General features: G+C 35.9%; 1 protein-coding gene and 1 pseudogene across 1 annotated transcript; both read left to right on the forward strand.

Moving 5' to 3' along the window:
* Nucleotides 1–239: 239 nt before the first annotated feature.
* Nucleotides 240–1,284, forward strand: LOC121203412 (polyneuridine-aldehyde esterase-like; annotated as a pseudogene).
* Nucleotides 1,285–6,323: 5,039 nt separating this feature from the next.
* On the forward strand, nt 6,324–6,845 carry LOC107933105 (putative methylesterase 19). The gene is made up of 2 exons (XM_041084129.1): nt 6,324–6,431; nt 6,549–6,845. Exons 1-2 carry the CDS (start codon nt 6,324–6,326, stop codon nt 6,843–6,845), a joined length of 405 nt encoding a protein of 134 aa, XP_040940063.1.
* Nucleotides 6,846–16,781: the final 9,936 nt, after the last annotated feature.

A 16,781-nucleotide genomic window follows, 5' to 3' on the forward strand; every position in this document is an offset into this window, starting at 1 on the left:
TTATTATAAAATAAAACTTGAATCTTTTAATAATATAAATATCTCTATTGGGCTATTTCTTGAAGAAACAGCACACCATGACAAACACGTTGTGGCTAACAACCATTCTTTTTTTTTTCTCTTCAAAACATGTGATACAAAATAGACTAGTATTATTGATGATTCTTGAACTTGGGCAAGGAAAGATGCAATGATAGTAGTAGCACTAAAAAGGTGATTTAGTTATAACCTTTCGACTTTAAGCGGAAGAACCTTTAAACTGTGCTTGTTCTGGTTGTGCGGCATGGCAGCACCCTTGTTGTGCCTGTTCATTCAATGAAGCCAAAGGGACACAACCCACCTAATGGGGTGACGCTGCTTCTGGATTTTGATCACATGGTTAGGTCCTGAGGCTTCTGCTCTTGCCTTTAAGAAATTTCAGAGAGATTCCTGCTTGATTCATGGTGAAATTATACAGTATAAAATACAACTAAATATCAAACTCTAAGCTCTTATGATCTTATCCTTTCCAAGTTTTACTATTAATTAAATTTGATATTTAGTTGCCGACCATACGATGTTCTCCTCGATTCTGTCGTCCGTCTTACTTTAGCTTATATGGACCTATAATAGCCATCCTTTTGATATTACGTTTTTGTTTTATGGTAACTTATAGCTGTTTTGGAGAAGGGAAAAAACAAAGAATATAAATGCAAATACATTGCAATACCAATAAGCTACGCCTTGACTTAAAGGGAATCAATTGATTTAAAGGCCGCACTTATTGAATTATCTCCCATAATTTTGATATAAATTGGTTGCAAGAGACTGAACCAAACAAGTAAAGAGAGCAAGGAAGAGAAAAAGAGATGGAGAAGAAAGAAGGTCATTTTGTGCTAGTTCATGGAGCCTGCCATGGAGCTTGGTGTTGGTATAAAGTGATAACTCAGCTCAAATCAATGGGCCACAAGGTTACAGCAATGGACTTGGCTGGTGCTGGTATTCATCCAAAGGAAGTTCAGGAGGTTTAGTCGTTTCCTGATTACTTTGAACCATTGATGAACTTCATGGCGTCTGCTCAGCCGGAGGAGAAGGTGATTCTAGTGGGTCACAGTCTGGGTGGGTATTCCATATCGGCTGCCATGGAAAGATTTCCTGAAAAAAGTTGCTGTTGCAGTATTTGCCACTGCTTTCATGCCCGGTCCAAATCTCCCTTACCTAACTATTTCTCAACAGGTACATGCTTCTGCAGTTCTTACCATGTATTTGTTAGAAATCAAACCCACTCCAAGCATAATCTAGAAGCATGAGACGTGGAGCAATTTTGTGCCATGCAAAGTGCTGAAATTTTAGCCATACAAAGTGCTCCATTATTGAGATGTTTTGTGGCTGGAAATTAAGTGGATTAATAGCCACATTTGTTGTCACTTTATCAGCCTATAAATAGAGGCTTGAACTTGTGTTGTAATGAGAAAAAAAATGAGAAGAAAAAAGAAATAAGAGAAGCAACGTGAGTGAGAGTGAGAAGGTTAGCAAACCTTGAGTGAGTTAAAATCTAGCAGCAGCTAGACTATCTAGTCATTGAGAAAATATTTGTAATCTTCGTATTGTAATATATTGAGTGTGTAATAAAAAGTAAATTTTCGGCCCATCACGTTTCCAACAAGTGGCATCAGAGCTACGGTTCGGAGCTTGGTTCGGAGTTCGGTTCGTGTCCAGTTCCGAGTACCTTTGGTGTTCATCTAACAAGTCGATATGGGCGACGTAATTCAGCTACAAGTTCCACAATTGACGAAGACAAATTATGGAAATTGGAGCATTCGAATGAAGGCTTTGCTCGGTTCGCAAGATTGTTGGGAGATCGTTGAAAAAGGATACATCGAGCCCGGAGATGCCGCTACAGAAGCAGCTTTATCAAATGACGCTAAGAAGGCGTTACGAGAAGCACGAAAGAAGGATCAAAAGGCCTTGAATAGTATCTTTCAAGGTATAGATGAATCAACCTTCGAGAAAATATCAGATGTGAAGAACGCGAAGAATGCATGGGAGATTTTGCAAAAATCATTTCAAGGTGTAGAAAAAGCTAAAAAGGTACGCCTTCAGTCACTTAGAGCTGAATTTGAAATGTTAAAAATGAAGAGCTCCGAGAATATCGATGACTATGCCAATCGTGTAAAATCGGTGGTAAATGAAATGAAACGAAATGGAGAAACTCTTGACGAGGTAAGAGTGATGGAGAAAATTCTACGGTCACTCACACGCAAATTCGAGTACGTAGTCGTTGCCATCGAAGAATCAAAAGATTTGTCAAAGATGTCGCTCGAAGAACTTGTGGGTTCTCTGCAAGCCCATGAGCAAAAGATGAAGCTAAATGAAGATAGTGAAAATCTTGATCAAGCCTTGCATAGCAAGTTGTCCGTCGACGACGGAGAAACAAGTAATAACTTTAGCCAAGGAAGAGGAAACCGCAGAGGATACCGTGGAGGCTACCGTGGTGGAAACAGAGGAGGAAGAGGATCACGAGGACGTGAAAATCAATCATATGGGAGATATCAAGAAAATAAAGATTATCAAACATCCAACCGTGGACGTGGATCTAAAGGTCGTGGCCGAGGCAGATTTCAAGAAAATAAATCTCAGGTACAATGCTACAACTGTAACAAGTATGGACATTTCAGTTACGAGTGCAGATCAACACACAAAGTGGATGAAAGAAACCATGTAGCAGTCGCAGCAGAAGGCAACGAAAAAGTGGAATCAAGTGTCTTTCTCACTTACGGAGAAAATGAAGATCGCAAGAGAAGTGTGTGGTATCTCGACAACGGTGCAAGCAACCACATGTGTGGAAGAAAGGAGCTGTTCACAGAATTAGATGAAACAGTTCATGGAAAAATAACTTTTGGAGACAACTCACATGCAGAAATCAAAGGAAAGGGCAAGGTTGTTATAACACAAAGGAATGGAGAGAAGAAGTACATCTCAGACGTTTACTACGTACCAGCTTTGAAGAGCAACCTGATCAGTCTTGGTCAACTCCTAGAAAAAGGATATGAAGTTCATATGAAAGACCGCTCACTCGCCATCAGGAACAAAAGTGGAGAATTAGTTGTTCGAGTTGATATGACGCGAAATCGTCTTTTCACCCTCGACATCGAGTCTGGAGAAGTAAAATGCATGAAGACGGATCTGAAGAATGAATCATGGTTGTGGCACTTAAGGTACGGACATCTCGGATTTTCTGGCTTGAAGCTGTTGTCGAAGACAAATATGGTGAATGGATTACCAAGTATTAATCATCCAGATCAACTGTGTGAAGCCTGTGTCAAAGGAAAGCAGCATAGGCAGAAATTTGTAGGAAAATCTCGAAGAGCTAGAAGACCATTGGAAATTGTACACACCGACATATCTGGTCCGTACGACATTGAATCACTCGGTGGAAACAGGTACTACCTAACTTTTATTGATGATTATAGCAGAAAATGTTGGGTTTATTTTCTCAAAGCAAAATCGGAAGCCCTAGAAAAATTCAAGGAGTTCAAAGCAATGGTGGAAAAACAGAGTGGTCGATATTTGAAGATACTCAGATCCGATAGAGGAGGCGAGTATACTGCAAAGCTTTATGAAAGTTTCTGCAAGGATCATGGAATCATTCATCAGTTAACAGCCAGACGCACTCCACAACAAAACGGAGTTGCAGAAAGGAAGAATCGGACAATTCTGGATATGGCAAGAAGCATGATAAAAGGTAAACACCTTCCGAGAACTTTCTGGGCTGAAGCCGTTGAATGCGCAGTTTATCTGTTGAATCAATGTCCAACAAAAAGTGTAAGACACAAGACACCAGAAGAAGCATGGAGCGATCACAAGCCAAGAGTTGGACACCTCAAAATTTTTGGATGCATTGCATATGCACACGTTCCTGAGCAACAGAGGAAAAAGCTTGACGATAGAGGAGAGAAGTGTATCTTTATAGGCTATGACAAAAGAAGTAAGGCCTACAGACTTTATAATCCTCTTACTAAGAAATTGATTATCTCAAGAGATGTCGAGTTCGATGAAGCGGATTACTGGAGATGGAGTGAAGAAGAAAAGAAAGTGGAAGGATTATTTTTCAACGAAGACGACAATGATGTCATCAACCAAGAAGAACAAGGCGATGATCAAAGTCCTGGTACAACAGCCCCTTCGTCACCAACCAGCAGCAGCGGAAGCAGCAGCTCAGATGAAGCACCCACAAGAACACGGAGTCTCAACGACATCTACAATTCTACGGAACCTGTAGAGACGCAGTTCGATTATTCACTATTCTGTCTAATGACAGAATGTGATCCAGTGACATACGAAGAAGCAATTGAAGACAATAAATGGAAGAAGGCCATGGACGAGGAGATTGCTGCAATAAGAAGGAATGACACGTGGGAGCTAACAAGTCTGCCAGAAGGACATAGCCCGATTGGTGTCAAGTGGGTGTACAAGACGAAGACCAACAAAGAAGGAAAAGTAGAGAAATACAAGGCAAGACTAGTCGCCAAAGGCTACAAGCAAAGACAAGGAGTGGACTATGATGAAATATTTGCTCCAGTCGCAAGAATAGACACAATTAGGCTTCTCATAGCGGTCGCAGCACAATACAAATGGAAAATCTATCAGATGGACGTCAAGTCTGCATTCCTGAATGGCTACTTGGAGGAGGAAGTCTACATAGAACAACCACCTGGATATAGCATACAAGGAAAGGAGGACAAAGTCTACCGATTGAAGAAAGCTTTGTATGGATTGAAGCAAGCCCCAAGAGCATGGAACACAAGGATCGACGAGTACTTCCGAAGAAATGGATTCATCAAAAGCCCGCACGAGCACACCCTGTACACAAAGAAGAATGGATATGGAGATATCATGATCGTATGCCTATATGTGGATGACATAATCTTCACCGGAAACAATCCAGGTATGTCTGATGATTTCAAGAAAGCTATGACTAAAGAATTTGAAATGACAGATATCGGTGAGATGTCATACTTTCTTGGAGTCGAGGTGAAACAAATGCAAGATGGAATTTTTGTCTCTCAAAAGAAGTATGCGGAGCAGATTTTGAACAAGTTCAAAATGAAGGATTGCAAGCCAGTAGTCACGCCAGCTGATCCAGGGATGAAGCTAAGTGTTGATTCGACAAGGGAGTCGATAAATCCGACGTTGTTTAAAAGTCTCGTTGGAAGTTTAAGGTATTTGACAATCACACGACCAGATATTACATATGCAGTAGGATTGGTGAGCAGATTCATGGAGAAGCCGAAGCAAGACCACTTAATTGCCGCAAAAAGAATTTTGAGATATATCAAAGGTACGATGAACCATGGTTTATTCTATACCCACTCACAAGATTCAAAATTAGTTGGCTACTCAGATAGCGATTATGGGGGAGACTTGGATGATCGGAAAAGCACTTCCGGATATGCATTCCACATCAGTTCCGCAGTTTTTCATGGTCGTCAAAGAAGCAACAAACAATTGCTCTCTCAACATGTGAAGCAGAGTATATGGCCGCAGCAACTTGTACATGCCAAGCAATATGGTTGAAGAATATTTTAGGAGAAATAGGTGTTTCAAATGAAGGTCCAATTACCATCTACGTTGACAACAAATCCGCTATATCACTTGCCAAGAATCCGGTGTCGCACAGCCGAAGCAAGCACATCGATACGAAGTATCATTTTATCCGAGAGCAAGTGAAAAACAAAAACGTGGAGTTGGTCCATTGCAGGACAGAAGATCAACTGGCAGATATTTTCACAAAGCCGTTGAAAGTGGAGACATTCAACAAATTCAAAGAGAAGCTCGGTATGAAAGTTAGGTTTGAGGGGGAGTGTTAGAAATCAAACCCACTCCAAGCATAATCTAGAAGCATGAGACGTGGAGCAATTTTGTGCCATGCAAAGTGCTGAAATTTTAGCCATACAAAGTGCTCCATTATTGAGATGTTTTGTGGCTGGAAATTAAGTGGATTAATAGCCACATTTGTTGTCACTTTATCAGCCTATAAATAGAGGCTTGAACTTGTGTTGTAATGAGAAAAAAATGAGAAGAAAAAAGAAATAAGAGAAGCAACGTGAGTGAGAGTGAGAAGGTTAGCAAACCTTGAGTGAGTTAAAATCTAGCAGCAGCTAGACTATCTAGTCATTGAGAAAATATTTGTAATCTTCGTATTGTAATATATTGAGTGTGTAATAAAAAGTAAATTTTCGGCCCATCACGTTTCCAACAGTATTGAGACAGCTTCTTAACTTCCATCACTGTTTTTTTTCTTTATCGGACAGCTCAATGAAAGGTTGAGTCCCGACAAGACCATGGACATCCAGTTTCTGTTCCACAATGGACTAGATAAGCCTCCAACTTCAGCACTCTTCGGACATAATTTCTTGGCATCCAAGTTGTACCAGTTATCCCCACCTGAGGCAAGACTTTCTCAAATTCAGTCAGTACCCTTCGTCATTTTCATATGCATTAACAGTCTCCTTTGAAAGAATATATAGAAAGCAAGAGCTGATATTTGTTGGTTTGGATTGGGGCAGGATTTAACGCTTGCACTGACTTTAGTCCGACATGTTGGTGTCTTTAATGACGAAGAATCAATCAAGGCTGTTGCAGTGACCAAGGAGAAATATGGAACAGTTCCTCGAGTTTACGTTGTGTGCGGCAAAGATAATGTCATCAAAGAAGACTTCCAACGGTGGATGATTGAAAATAATCCTTCAGATGAGGTAAAGTCGATTTCAGATTCGGATCATATGGTCATGTTTTCGAAACCCAACCAACTGTGCACTTGCCTTGAAGAAATTGCAGAGAAATATACTGGAGAGTGCCATTGACGACTTTGCTCACTACTACGAATCAAGTTTACTGTTGGTCCTCTTGATTGAAACAGTTTAAATAAAATGAATAAATGTCAAAACTTCAGTCTCGGTTCAATAAGTGAAGAGGTGTGTGGTCCTCAGTCCTACACTTGTTCTTAATCTTCATTGGTTTTTAGTCCTACGTTGTGTCTTCACTCTGGATGTAGGCCCCTCAATTACTGAGAGGGATTAACATTTTCCTAAGCTCTCTCTTTGTTGGATAATTGGACATTCGGCATTGCAGTATATCATATTTATGCAAATGATCTCAACTCTATTTTTTTTTCATTCAACTTGGAATATTATCTTTTAAAAATAGAATTCTTTTTTTTCACATCCTACCATCACAATCACATCATCATGAAGGAGATTGTCTTTTACGTTGTTCTATCGACTCTTCACTATTGGTTTGAACAGAAATGAGATGTAGAAACTATGCCATTATCTTTAAGATTTTATTCGCCCACTTATATTTTAGTATGCAAACGAGTTATTGACAAATTAACCTTAAAGATGTATTGAAACCCAATAATTGTCAACGTTTTACACTGACCAAACAATGTATTGAGCATTGAACGGAGCATAGCAAGAACATCAAATTCTATAAAAAACTTCTACAACTATTCTTTATAGGACAGTCTTTAAATATTAATAGATGGAAGAGAATAAAGAAACTTTTATTTTTGAATTCTTAGTGTTGTTTGTTATTTCTTAGTATATCTGCAAATGGAATTCCTAAGAGTTCTCATGTCTCTCCGTAGAGACATAACTATCTAATAATTACCTATTTGAATAGTCACATCTATTAATAATGAATATTATTATTCATTACATATTACTTGAATAATCTGAACTTTTGTTAATAATCAAGTAACATAAGTTTTAGTATTTGAGAGACATAGCTAATCACTATCAATAGTGACAATTTTTTGTTAACAACCAAGTGATATAACTTTTGAATCACTTGTAACCTTTCAATTATAACTATTAAAACATTATAAATGTTTTGAAAATATTCCAACGATCTTCTCACATTTTCAAAATATTTTAGATTTCGATAATTTTGGAAACCAATTACATAAACGAAGGTGTCTTACGATTGAACCTTTACTTTATGAAAACCTATTAAAGTTAATCAAAATTGCAGGTAGACTATGCTTTAAACAAGCTATTTCATTTGATTAATTGAACACATCTCACACAACGATTTCAACACCAGTTACTTCACAATATCCAAATAAAATATTATGACCATATCTGTAACTTTCTTTCCAAGCTTTACTATTGTAGTTTTGATATTCAATTGCCGACTATATGATTCTCTTTGATTCTTTCGTCTGGGTAAGTGATATGGATAGAACAATGGAGATCAATGGTTTTAATTGCATTACCCATTTACTTCAGCTTATACAGAACTATAATAATAATCTTTTAGTGATACATTTTTGTTTTATAGTAACTCTTAGCTATTTTTGAAAAGGAAAAAAACAAAGAATATGCAAATGTCACGGGCCTAGAACTTTAGTCTAGCAAATTGTGTGGCCTTAGGTGATATTTTTTTGCTTCAAATCCGCCTAAGTCAACCTAATTCTCGAAAGTGAGAATTCTCTCAGAAATTCCCTAAGGCACCAAAGATAAAGCGGAAGCAACTAAAAAACAAAGGAGCAACAAAAAACTTGGAAAGCCACAGGAAAGCAATGCACACCAAGTGTTTGAGTAAATACTCTCAAATATATTCTTTGTTGGTTATATGACATGTATCTAGGTTGAGTCAATTTTAGTATAAGATTATGTTATATTCAATATTGAGAATAAAATTTGGATGTATGGATTTGGTTGTTGGATGAAATAGGCATATGAGTTCAAAGTATAGTTTATGTTAAAAAGCTGCAATTATCTATGGCTTAATGAATAGGCATAAATGTTTAATGTTTGGAATGAAATGTTATTAATTAGTTAACATATAGATAAAATGGCATTAGTGCATAGATGATGACAAGAGTTTTGTTATGTTAGAATCATAAATATTTCATGCTTTAGTTGGACTTGTGGTTGGTGTATGTATACTTGTTGATTTGAAAATGTAGATTGGTGATTCAATTGAAAATTGCAAAAAAAGTATGTGACGTCACGACGTTAAACACATGTCATTGTGATGAGAAATAACCTATAATATCACGATGAGACGAGGAAACTTGTTGTCCCGATGAGCCTTGTTGTCCCAATGAGCCCTAAAACAATATATTATGTCGCGATGAGGAACTCCCTCACGTTGCAACGTTGATCTTGTAATTTGAATATTTTATAATTCAGTCCTTATTCTATCTCAGGATAGCTTTAAAGCTTTCTTAAGCTTGTATAAGACACAAGAATGATTAATACTTGTGTTTGAATGTTTAATGATGTGATTAGTATTTATTTTGATTGTAGTTGCTCCAGCAACGAATGTAGCACACTATAGCTCAAACCTGACAATTGGGCCGGGAATAGGATGTTACAGCTAAACCTATGATACTTTTAACTCAAGAACATGCAAAAAATGCTAATCTTATAATAACATGTAAATCCATGATCAAATACATGTATAACTCTAATATCATGCCATACTTATCCTAACATTTTACTAAGTTCACTTGGGTATTACTTTTGTATAAATTTTGATATCAAATATTGTACATATTTCATTTTTCATTTACAAGGCATATAACCAATCAATAATCATATTGACACCTTGTATTATTTCCATACAACCAATATTCACATGAATTTACAATCCAGTCTAGTACAAGACATTTGTGCCAAATTCCTTAATTCTATTCAATTTTAACAATTATATATATTTAATTAAAATATAATTCATGAATAATTAAAATAGAATAGTAAGTCCCATATGAACTTACTTGGTCAAAATACCAAACAAGTTGAATTTTCATGGATTAATCAACAATTTTAGCTTTTTCTCGATTATCTCCCATTAATTCAATTCTTGATCTATGCAATTATTCCATTCAATTCATCAATACCAAACATTGACCAAATTATGAAATGAAATAAATGAACCTAAAAAATCTCATTTTTGATACCCCTAAGGTTTTACATTTTATTCAATTTAGTCCCTAAATTCAAAATAGCCATATCTTTCAATTTTGAGCTTCGGTTTAAAAACTAACTGCAATTACATCCCTTACGAACCCCTTACTTTCTATTTATAACAAATTTTATAACAATTTTACATTTCATTCAATTTAGTCCCTATATGCAAAACTAACAATTAAACTTTAAAATCTAGTCCTTTTTCATAATTTAAGTTTAAAATCTATCAATTTAACCTAAAAATCTTCACGAAATCAGTAATGATAACTTTTAAAAACTTTAACAGTTTTGCAAATTGGTACATAGGCTAAATCAAGCTCTCATGACCTTAAAAACATAAAAATTACAAGAAAATGGCTTGGAAATGCTTACCAATTAAGGACCAAATAACTTGAGCTTCAAAAATGGTTTTTCTTAGGTTTTCAAAGCATGGCTGGTTAGGTGAAATGAAGAAGATGAAAAAATCCCACTAAAATTTGCCTTATTTACTTTAATTAAATATTTAATTACTTAATTAACTTAATTAAGACTTAATTAATTAAAATTTAATCACAATTAATCAAAATTAGTAGAAGTTAACATCATCATCCACTATTTAATGTAAAAAAAATTGGTTTATTTACCATTTTGAACATTTAGCTAATTAAATATCTATAGTGATTAAACTTTTACAATTTAGACCCTGCACCTAAATTAACTATTAGTTGAACAAATTACTAGACCAAACTTTAATATACTTTTATAATAAATCCATAAATATTCATATTTAATATTTACGGACCCAATTTACAAAAATGGGGTTTCAAAATTGCCTTTTTCGGCATCACTAAAAATCAAGTTGTTACAACTCTCCCCCATTAAGAAATTACGTCATCAAAATTTACCTGAGAAAATATGAGAGTATTGATATTTAATAGTTTCTTTCGGCTCTCATATAGCGTCTTTTGTACCATGATGGTGCCACATTTACTTTCATTAATGTCACATGTTTAATTCTCAACTCTTTTACTTCTAGAGCTAAAATCTTAACTTATTTTTCACCATATGTCAGATTAGGTTGCAACTCGATTTCATTAAGAGTTAACACATGAGAGGGATCAGATCTATACTTTCTTAGCATTGATACATGAAAAACATTATAAATCTTATTCAATTTTGGAGGTATAGCTAGTCGGTAAGCTATAGGTCCAATTCTCTCGAGAATTTTGTACAGTCCAATAAACCTCAAACCGAGTTTCCCTTTCCTGCCCCAATGTAAAAATTTTAAGAAGACTGTCACTAATCTTGAATTCAATGTCTTATCTTTTCAAGTCAGCATAGGACTTTTGTCAGTTTGAAGTAACTTTCAAGCAATCTTGAATAACATGGACTTTCTCTTCTGTCTTACTCATCAAATCTGTTCCCACTAACTTTCTTTTACTCAACTCTGACTAGAAAAGAGGATTTCGACATTTACACTTATACAAATTTTTGTAAGGTTCCATTTTAATGATCAATTGATAATTTTTTTTGTAAGCAAACTTAGCTAACGTTAGGAATCTTTTCCAGTTGCATTCAAATTCAATCACACAACAACGCAACATATCTTCGAGTATTTGAATTACTCGCTTCAGTTGTCCATCGGTCTGAGGGTGAAACATTGTACTGAAATTTAATTTAATACCCAAACTTCATTTTGTTTACTCCAAAATTTAGAGGTAAATCTCGGATCTTGATTTGAAACTATAGATAAAGGTAAATTGTGGAAATTCAAAATATCAGAGATATAAATTTTAGCCAATTTCTTTAGGGAATAGTTAGTTTTTATAGGAATGAAATGAGCATATTTAGTTTGCTTGACCCTCTTGACTTCGATAGAATCAAGATCGAACCAAGCCTTATCGATGCTTTGTTGGCCCATCGTCCCCTTTAAAGGTAGAAAACATGGATCGTTTCAGACAATCCCTTACCATATGCGAATTGTCACAAAGAAAACATTCCATTGGCCCTTTTGGTTTGTTATTGGGCTTCCACTTTCCTTTATGTGGTTTCTCATTACCACTATTGCCACCACTGTTATTTTTAACCTTTCCTTCTTCATCTCCCCCACCATTGCCCTTCTCCTTAAGCTTGGAAGACTCAAACTTGTTTTCTTTTGGAACAAAAGATCGATTAAGGACTCTATTATGGTCATGGCTTTGGTAAGTTCTTTGACCCCTCAACATTGTAACTCTTGATTTGTCCATAGTTTCAAGCCATGCATGAAAGAGAAGAAGACATCTTTCTGACCCAAGTTGGAAATTTGGAGCATTAAATCCTTGAACTACTGCACATACTCCCTAATTGTGCTTTGTTGTGTAAGCCAGCGTAACTTAGCCTGAGCCTTATCCTCCGCATACTCCTATAAAACTACCCCTTGAATTCACTTTGGAGCTTTAGAACTCCTCCCAAGTCTCAATGACTGTACCACATCGTAACACCCCTAACCCATCCTCGTCGCTGGATTAGGGTTACGAAGCATTACAGAACAATTTACTTTAAAATAGATCAATAATACCATTTGTTATTAATTACCAGAACTCATCATAATATTAGTAAACATACACATTTGGGCCTTAAATCGAGCCTTCGAGGCCTTAAAAATAGTTCAAGAACAAATCGAGACTAATTTGAAATAAATAAGAAATTTTAGGAAAAAATTGAAAATTTTGAAAATAGAGGTCACATGGCCATGTAACATAGCCCAGATTGTATGGACATTCAAAGTTAGGACACACGGCCGTATCCCAGCTCGTGTGTGGAAACAGAGTTGGGCGACACGACCATGTCCCTAGACCATGTAACTCTTTGAGTTCATGTGGTTCACCCTGCACCTAAATTTAAATGACACACGGTTGTGTGGGGTGACCGTGTGTGGCACACGACCATGTGATAGCTTGTGCTTTAGACTATGTGTAGCAAAAGTTGCCCCTAAATCAAGTCATTTCAAGCCTAAAAATTTCACACAAAGATTCACCAATTCTGTAACACCCCTTGCCCGAGTCTGAGGCCGGGACAGGGTATAAGGCATTACCGGACTAAAACGTACACATACATGTAAAACTGGGTCATAAAATTTCGTTCAAAATAAAAACATTCATTCATGTTCATAATGTCCCTTATATGGGCTCACGAGGTCCAAAACATATATCGGGGGTGGTTCGAGACTAAATCGAGAACTTACGAACCTTTTACAACACTTAGGAAATTTTCCATGTTTGGAGAGTCACACGTCTGTGTGGGTTTGGGACACGCACACCCGTGTGGCTTGGGACACGCTCGTGTTCTCATCCCATGTAACTCTCTGTTTATGATGTCAGCAATGAAATAGGGTCACACGGCCAAGTCACACGCCCGTGTGCTAGACCGTGTCCTCCACACGGATGAGACACATGACTGTGTCTCTGCCCGTGTGGCCCAGAAAATGGCTATTTACCTAGCCATTGGGCACCCTCGTTAGCACTTACTTAAACATAAATTCAATGACACTTTTCGTGGCAATTTCATATCAATTTATTCATGAAAAGGCATCGCAATTTTCCTAGTTTAAACTTATCAACTTCATGCCATGATTATCGTCAACACATTCTTACACTTCATACTTATGCTAATGTCTATCCATAAACCAATTTAGTCACTTTAAAATCATCAAGTATTCTAGGGCACATTCACAATTCATCCATACTAAACACACATGACCACACCATATGAAACCTTTAGCACATAAATGCATATATGAATAGGTTTACACCTAATAACCAATATGAGCCATATCACACGGCCTTATACAAAATGAATCATATTCCCATTATGAGCCAATACATTTGGCCAAATAAAATGAAACATACCCAATTGACTAAGTCCCTATACATGCCATAGACTTAAAGTGCTTGAAATCATTTATACCCTTCAATAGCTGGATAGTGTGATAGAATCTCTGACGATCTCCAACCCGAGCTAGCTTAGTGACCTTATAAAATGAGGAAAAAGGAAGTGGTAAGCTATATAGCTTAGTAAGTCCATATGAAAATAATAAGAGATTTATTGACATGTTTTTTCCATATTCTCACAACATGTTCTCAAGGTAACACAATCATAATTGCACATAATTCCACTATTTATTCATATTCCAGCCAAGCTGTCTACGCAAGTCATAGTCACTAAATTATTGATAACTTGAGCTAAAAAATTATAAATTAAGATCCGTTAAAATAATTTGAAACTAGAATCATATAAATTTATACCATAAAATTTTCAGAATTTATGGATTAGCAAATAAGTACAGTTTATTCTTCAAATTTACCCTTATTCTGCTGTTTGACAGCTTCAACCTTTCTTTACTAAAAATTAATTACCTTATAGTATGAGATTCAGATAACGTTTCTGTCTATTTATCTTGAAAATAAACTCATTAAGGATTTATTCATATAAATTCTATCCCATAATTATTTTCATATAATTTTTAATGATTTTCCAGAGTTAAGACAAGGGGACCCGAAATCACTCTAACCCTATCTCATAGAAATCCAAATATCTCATAAAATGAAATTCTTTTGCTTGCACCATTTCTTCTATGTGAAAATAGACTCAATAAGCTTTAATTTTACATTTTATTCAACCTCTAACTCAATTTACACAATTTTTGGTGGATTTTCAAAGTCAGACTACTGCTGCTGTCCAAAACTGTTTTAGTGAAAATAATGATAACTAAGTTTATAACACCTTTACAAATCATTTCAACCATCATGGTAAAAATACATATTTATACATCATAAGCATAGACCCATAATCACAAGGTCATCACAAAATCATTCTTATGGGCATGACTTACTTATTTGCATCTTTACCAAAGGTGCATCTTAAACCGAAATCATTTCTCATGAGTTCTGCACACATACTTGTACCACTTGCAACATAATAATGACACAATATTTAAATCACCCGTTGAACCATTTAGAATACTAAAGGGTACCCAATAAGCCTCATACAAAAGGGTAAAATGCCGATGCCATGTCCTGGACATGGTCTTACACTGGCTCTCATACAACGGTGCTGATGCCATGTCCCAGACATGGTCTTACACTAACACATATAACAATGCCAATGTCATGTTCCAAACATGGTCTTACACTGGCTCGCATATTGAGGCTGATGCCATGTCCCAGACATGGTTTTACACTGGCTCGCATATTGAGGCCGATGCCATGTCCCAGACATGGTCTTACACTGGCTCACATAATAATACCGATGCCATGTTCCAAACATGGTCTTACACTGGCTCGAATATACCAGTGCCAATACCATGTCCTAGACATGGTCTTACATTGACATATATCGAGGCTGATGCGATGTCCCAGACATGGTCTTACACTGGCTCTCATATTGCCATGGTCCAACCATGGTCTTTTCCGTCAATTCATCACGAGTCTTAGTCCGATTGTACTCGACCCTGCATTTTTCTTAGATTGATCTTTCAGTTCAATCTCATATTATCATGATTCGATAACAATTGTACATAATAATAATACATTATATCATTTCTAATTTAATAATTGATCACTGTCAACTAGCTATATGAGCTTACCTCGTTCGCTAAAACAAAGAATTAAGTCGACTAACCCAATGCTTTGTTTTCCCTCATTCTCTGTCTAGATCTCGTCTCCCCCAATCTATATAATAACAAATTTTACTTATTTAGTTATCAATTTATACAATTTAGTCCAAAAATTCACATTAGGACAACTTTACCCTTTTGCCCCTAATGTTTCACATTCTTGCAATTTAGTCACTATCACATAAAAGTGCAAATTCATGAAATTAAACACAACCTAAGCTTAGCCGAATTTTTATAATTATTACCAGCTGCCCATAAAACATACTTTGGCAAATTTACAATTTTGCCCCTAAGCTTTAACAAAATTACGATTTTGCCTTTAAGCCCGTGAAACGATTTTCATTGAATTTCCTCATTAACCAAGCCTAGCCGAAACTGATTTAAGCTTATAGCAACTCTCAATTTCAATTGTTCCACAAATTTATCACCTATTTTATAACCTTTACAAAAAGGTCCATTTTAGGTGGTTTCATGAAAAATCCTTTCACAAAAGTTGTTAATTAAACAACCAAGATTCATTTTCTTTCATAAAAATTCAGCAAACAACATGAGTATTCACATGGAAAACTCCTAGACTCTCAACCATTTTGTAAACTAGTCCTTCCATTAGTTAGCTTAAGTTACAAGGGTCACAAAGATACAAAAGAAAGACCTTCAAAAACACTTACTTGTAAGAGAACTAAGTGGCTGAAAGTTTGGGCTCTCAAAACCCCCATGTTTGATGCCATTTTTGGTGGATGAAGAAGAAAGATGAAAAGATGACAACCTTTTTCCTTTTTGTTTTATTTTATCATTAAATAAGTCACCTAATGCCCACAAACTTTGACTTTTCAATTTCTTTGTCTCCATGTTCAGCCACTAATTTTTATTTGTCTATTTTCTCACTAAGGACCTCTAATTTAGTGTTCCATAGCTATGTAGCAACATTATCTTGTAGAACAAATCTTTCACACTTTATGTGATTTAGTCCTTTTTTGCAATTAAGCACGAAATTGCTAAAATTAATTCACCAAAATTTTCATACACTCATATAATCATGCTATAACACATAAAATAATAAAAAAAATAATTTCTCTGACCTCAGATTAATGGTTCCGAATAGGCCCAAAATCAAGGTGTTACGAATTCAACCATCATTAGCATATATAAAGCATACCTCAAAACATCTATAAACATGCCAAAATCAC

This window comes from Gossypium hirsutum, chromosome A12, assembly GCF_007990345.1.
Source record: "Gossypium hirsutum isolate 1008001.06 chromosome A12, Gossypium_hirsutum_v2.1, whole genome shotgun sequence".
Lineage (NCBI taxonomy): Eukaryota > Viridiplantae > Streptophyta > Magnoliopsida > Malvales > Malvaceae > Gossypium > Gossypium hirsutum.

What these genes read in the sequence shown, in the direction of transcription:
- LOC107933105 (XM_041084129.1), top strand. Translation starts at nt 6,324, where the DNA reads ATGGACATCCAGTTTCTGTTCCACAATGGACTAGATAAGCCTCCAACT. An exon ending in ACCAGTTATCCCCACCTGAG is followed by an intron (nt 6,432 to 6,548) that starts GCAAGACTTTCT and finishes GGATTGGGGCAG; the next exon opens with GATTTAACGCTTGCACTGAC.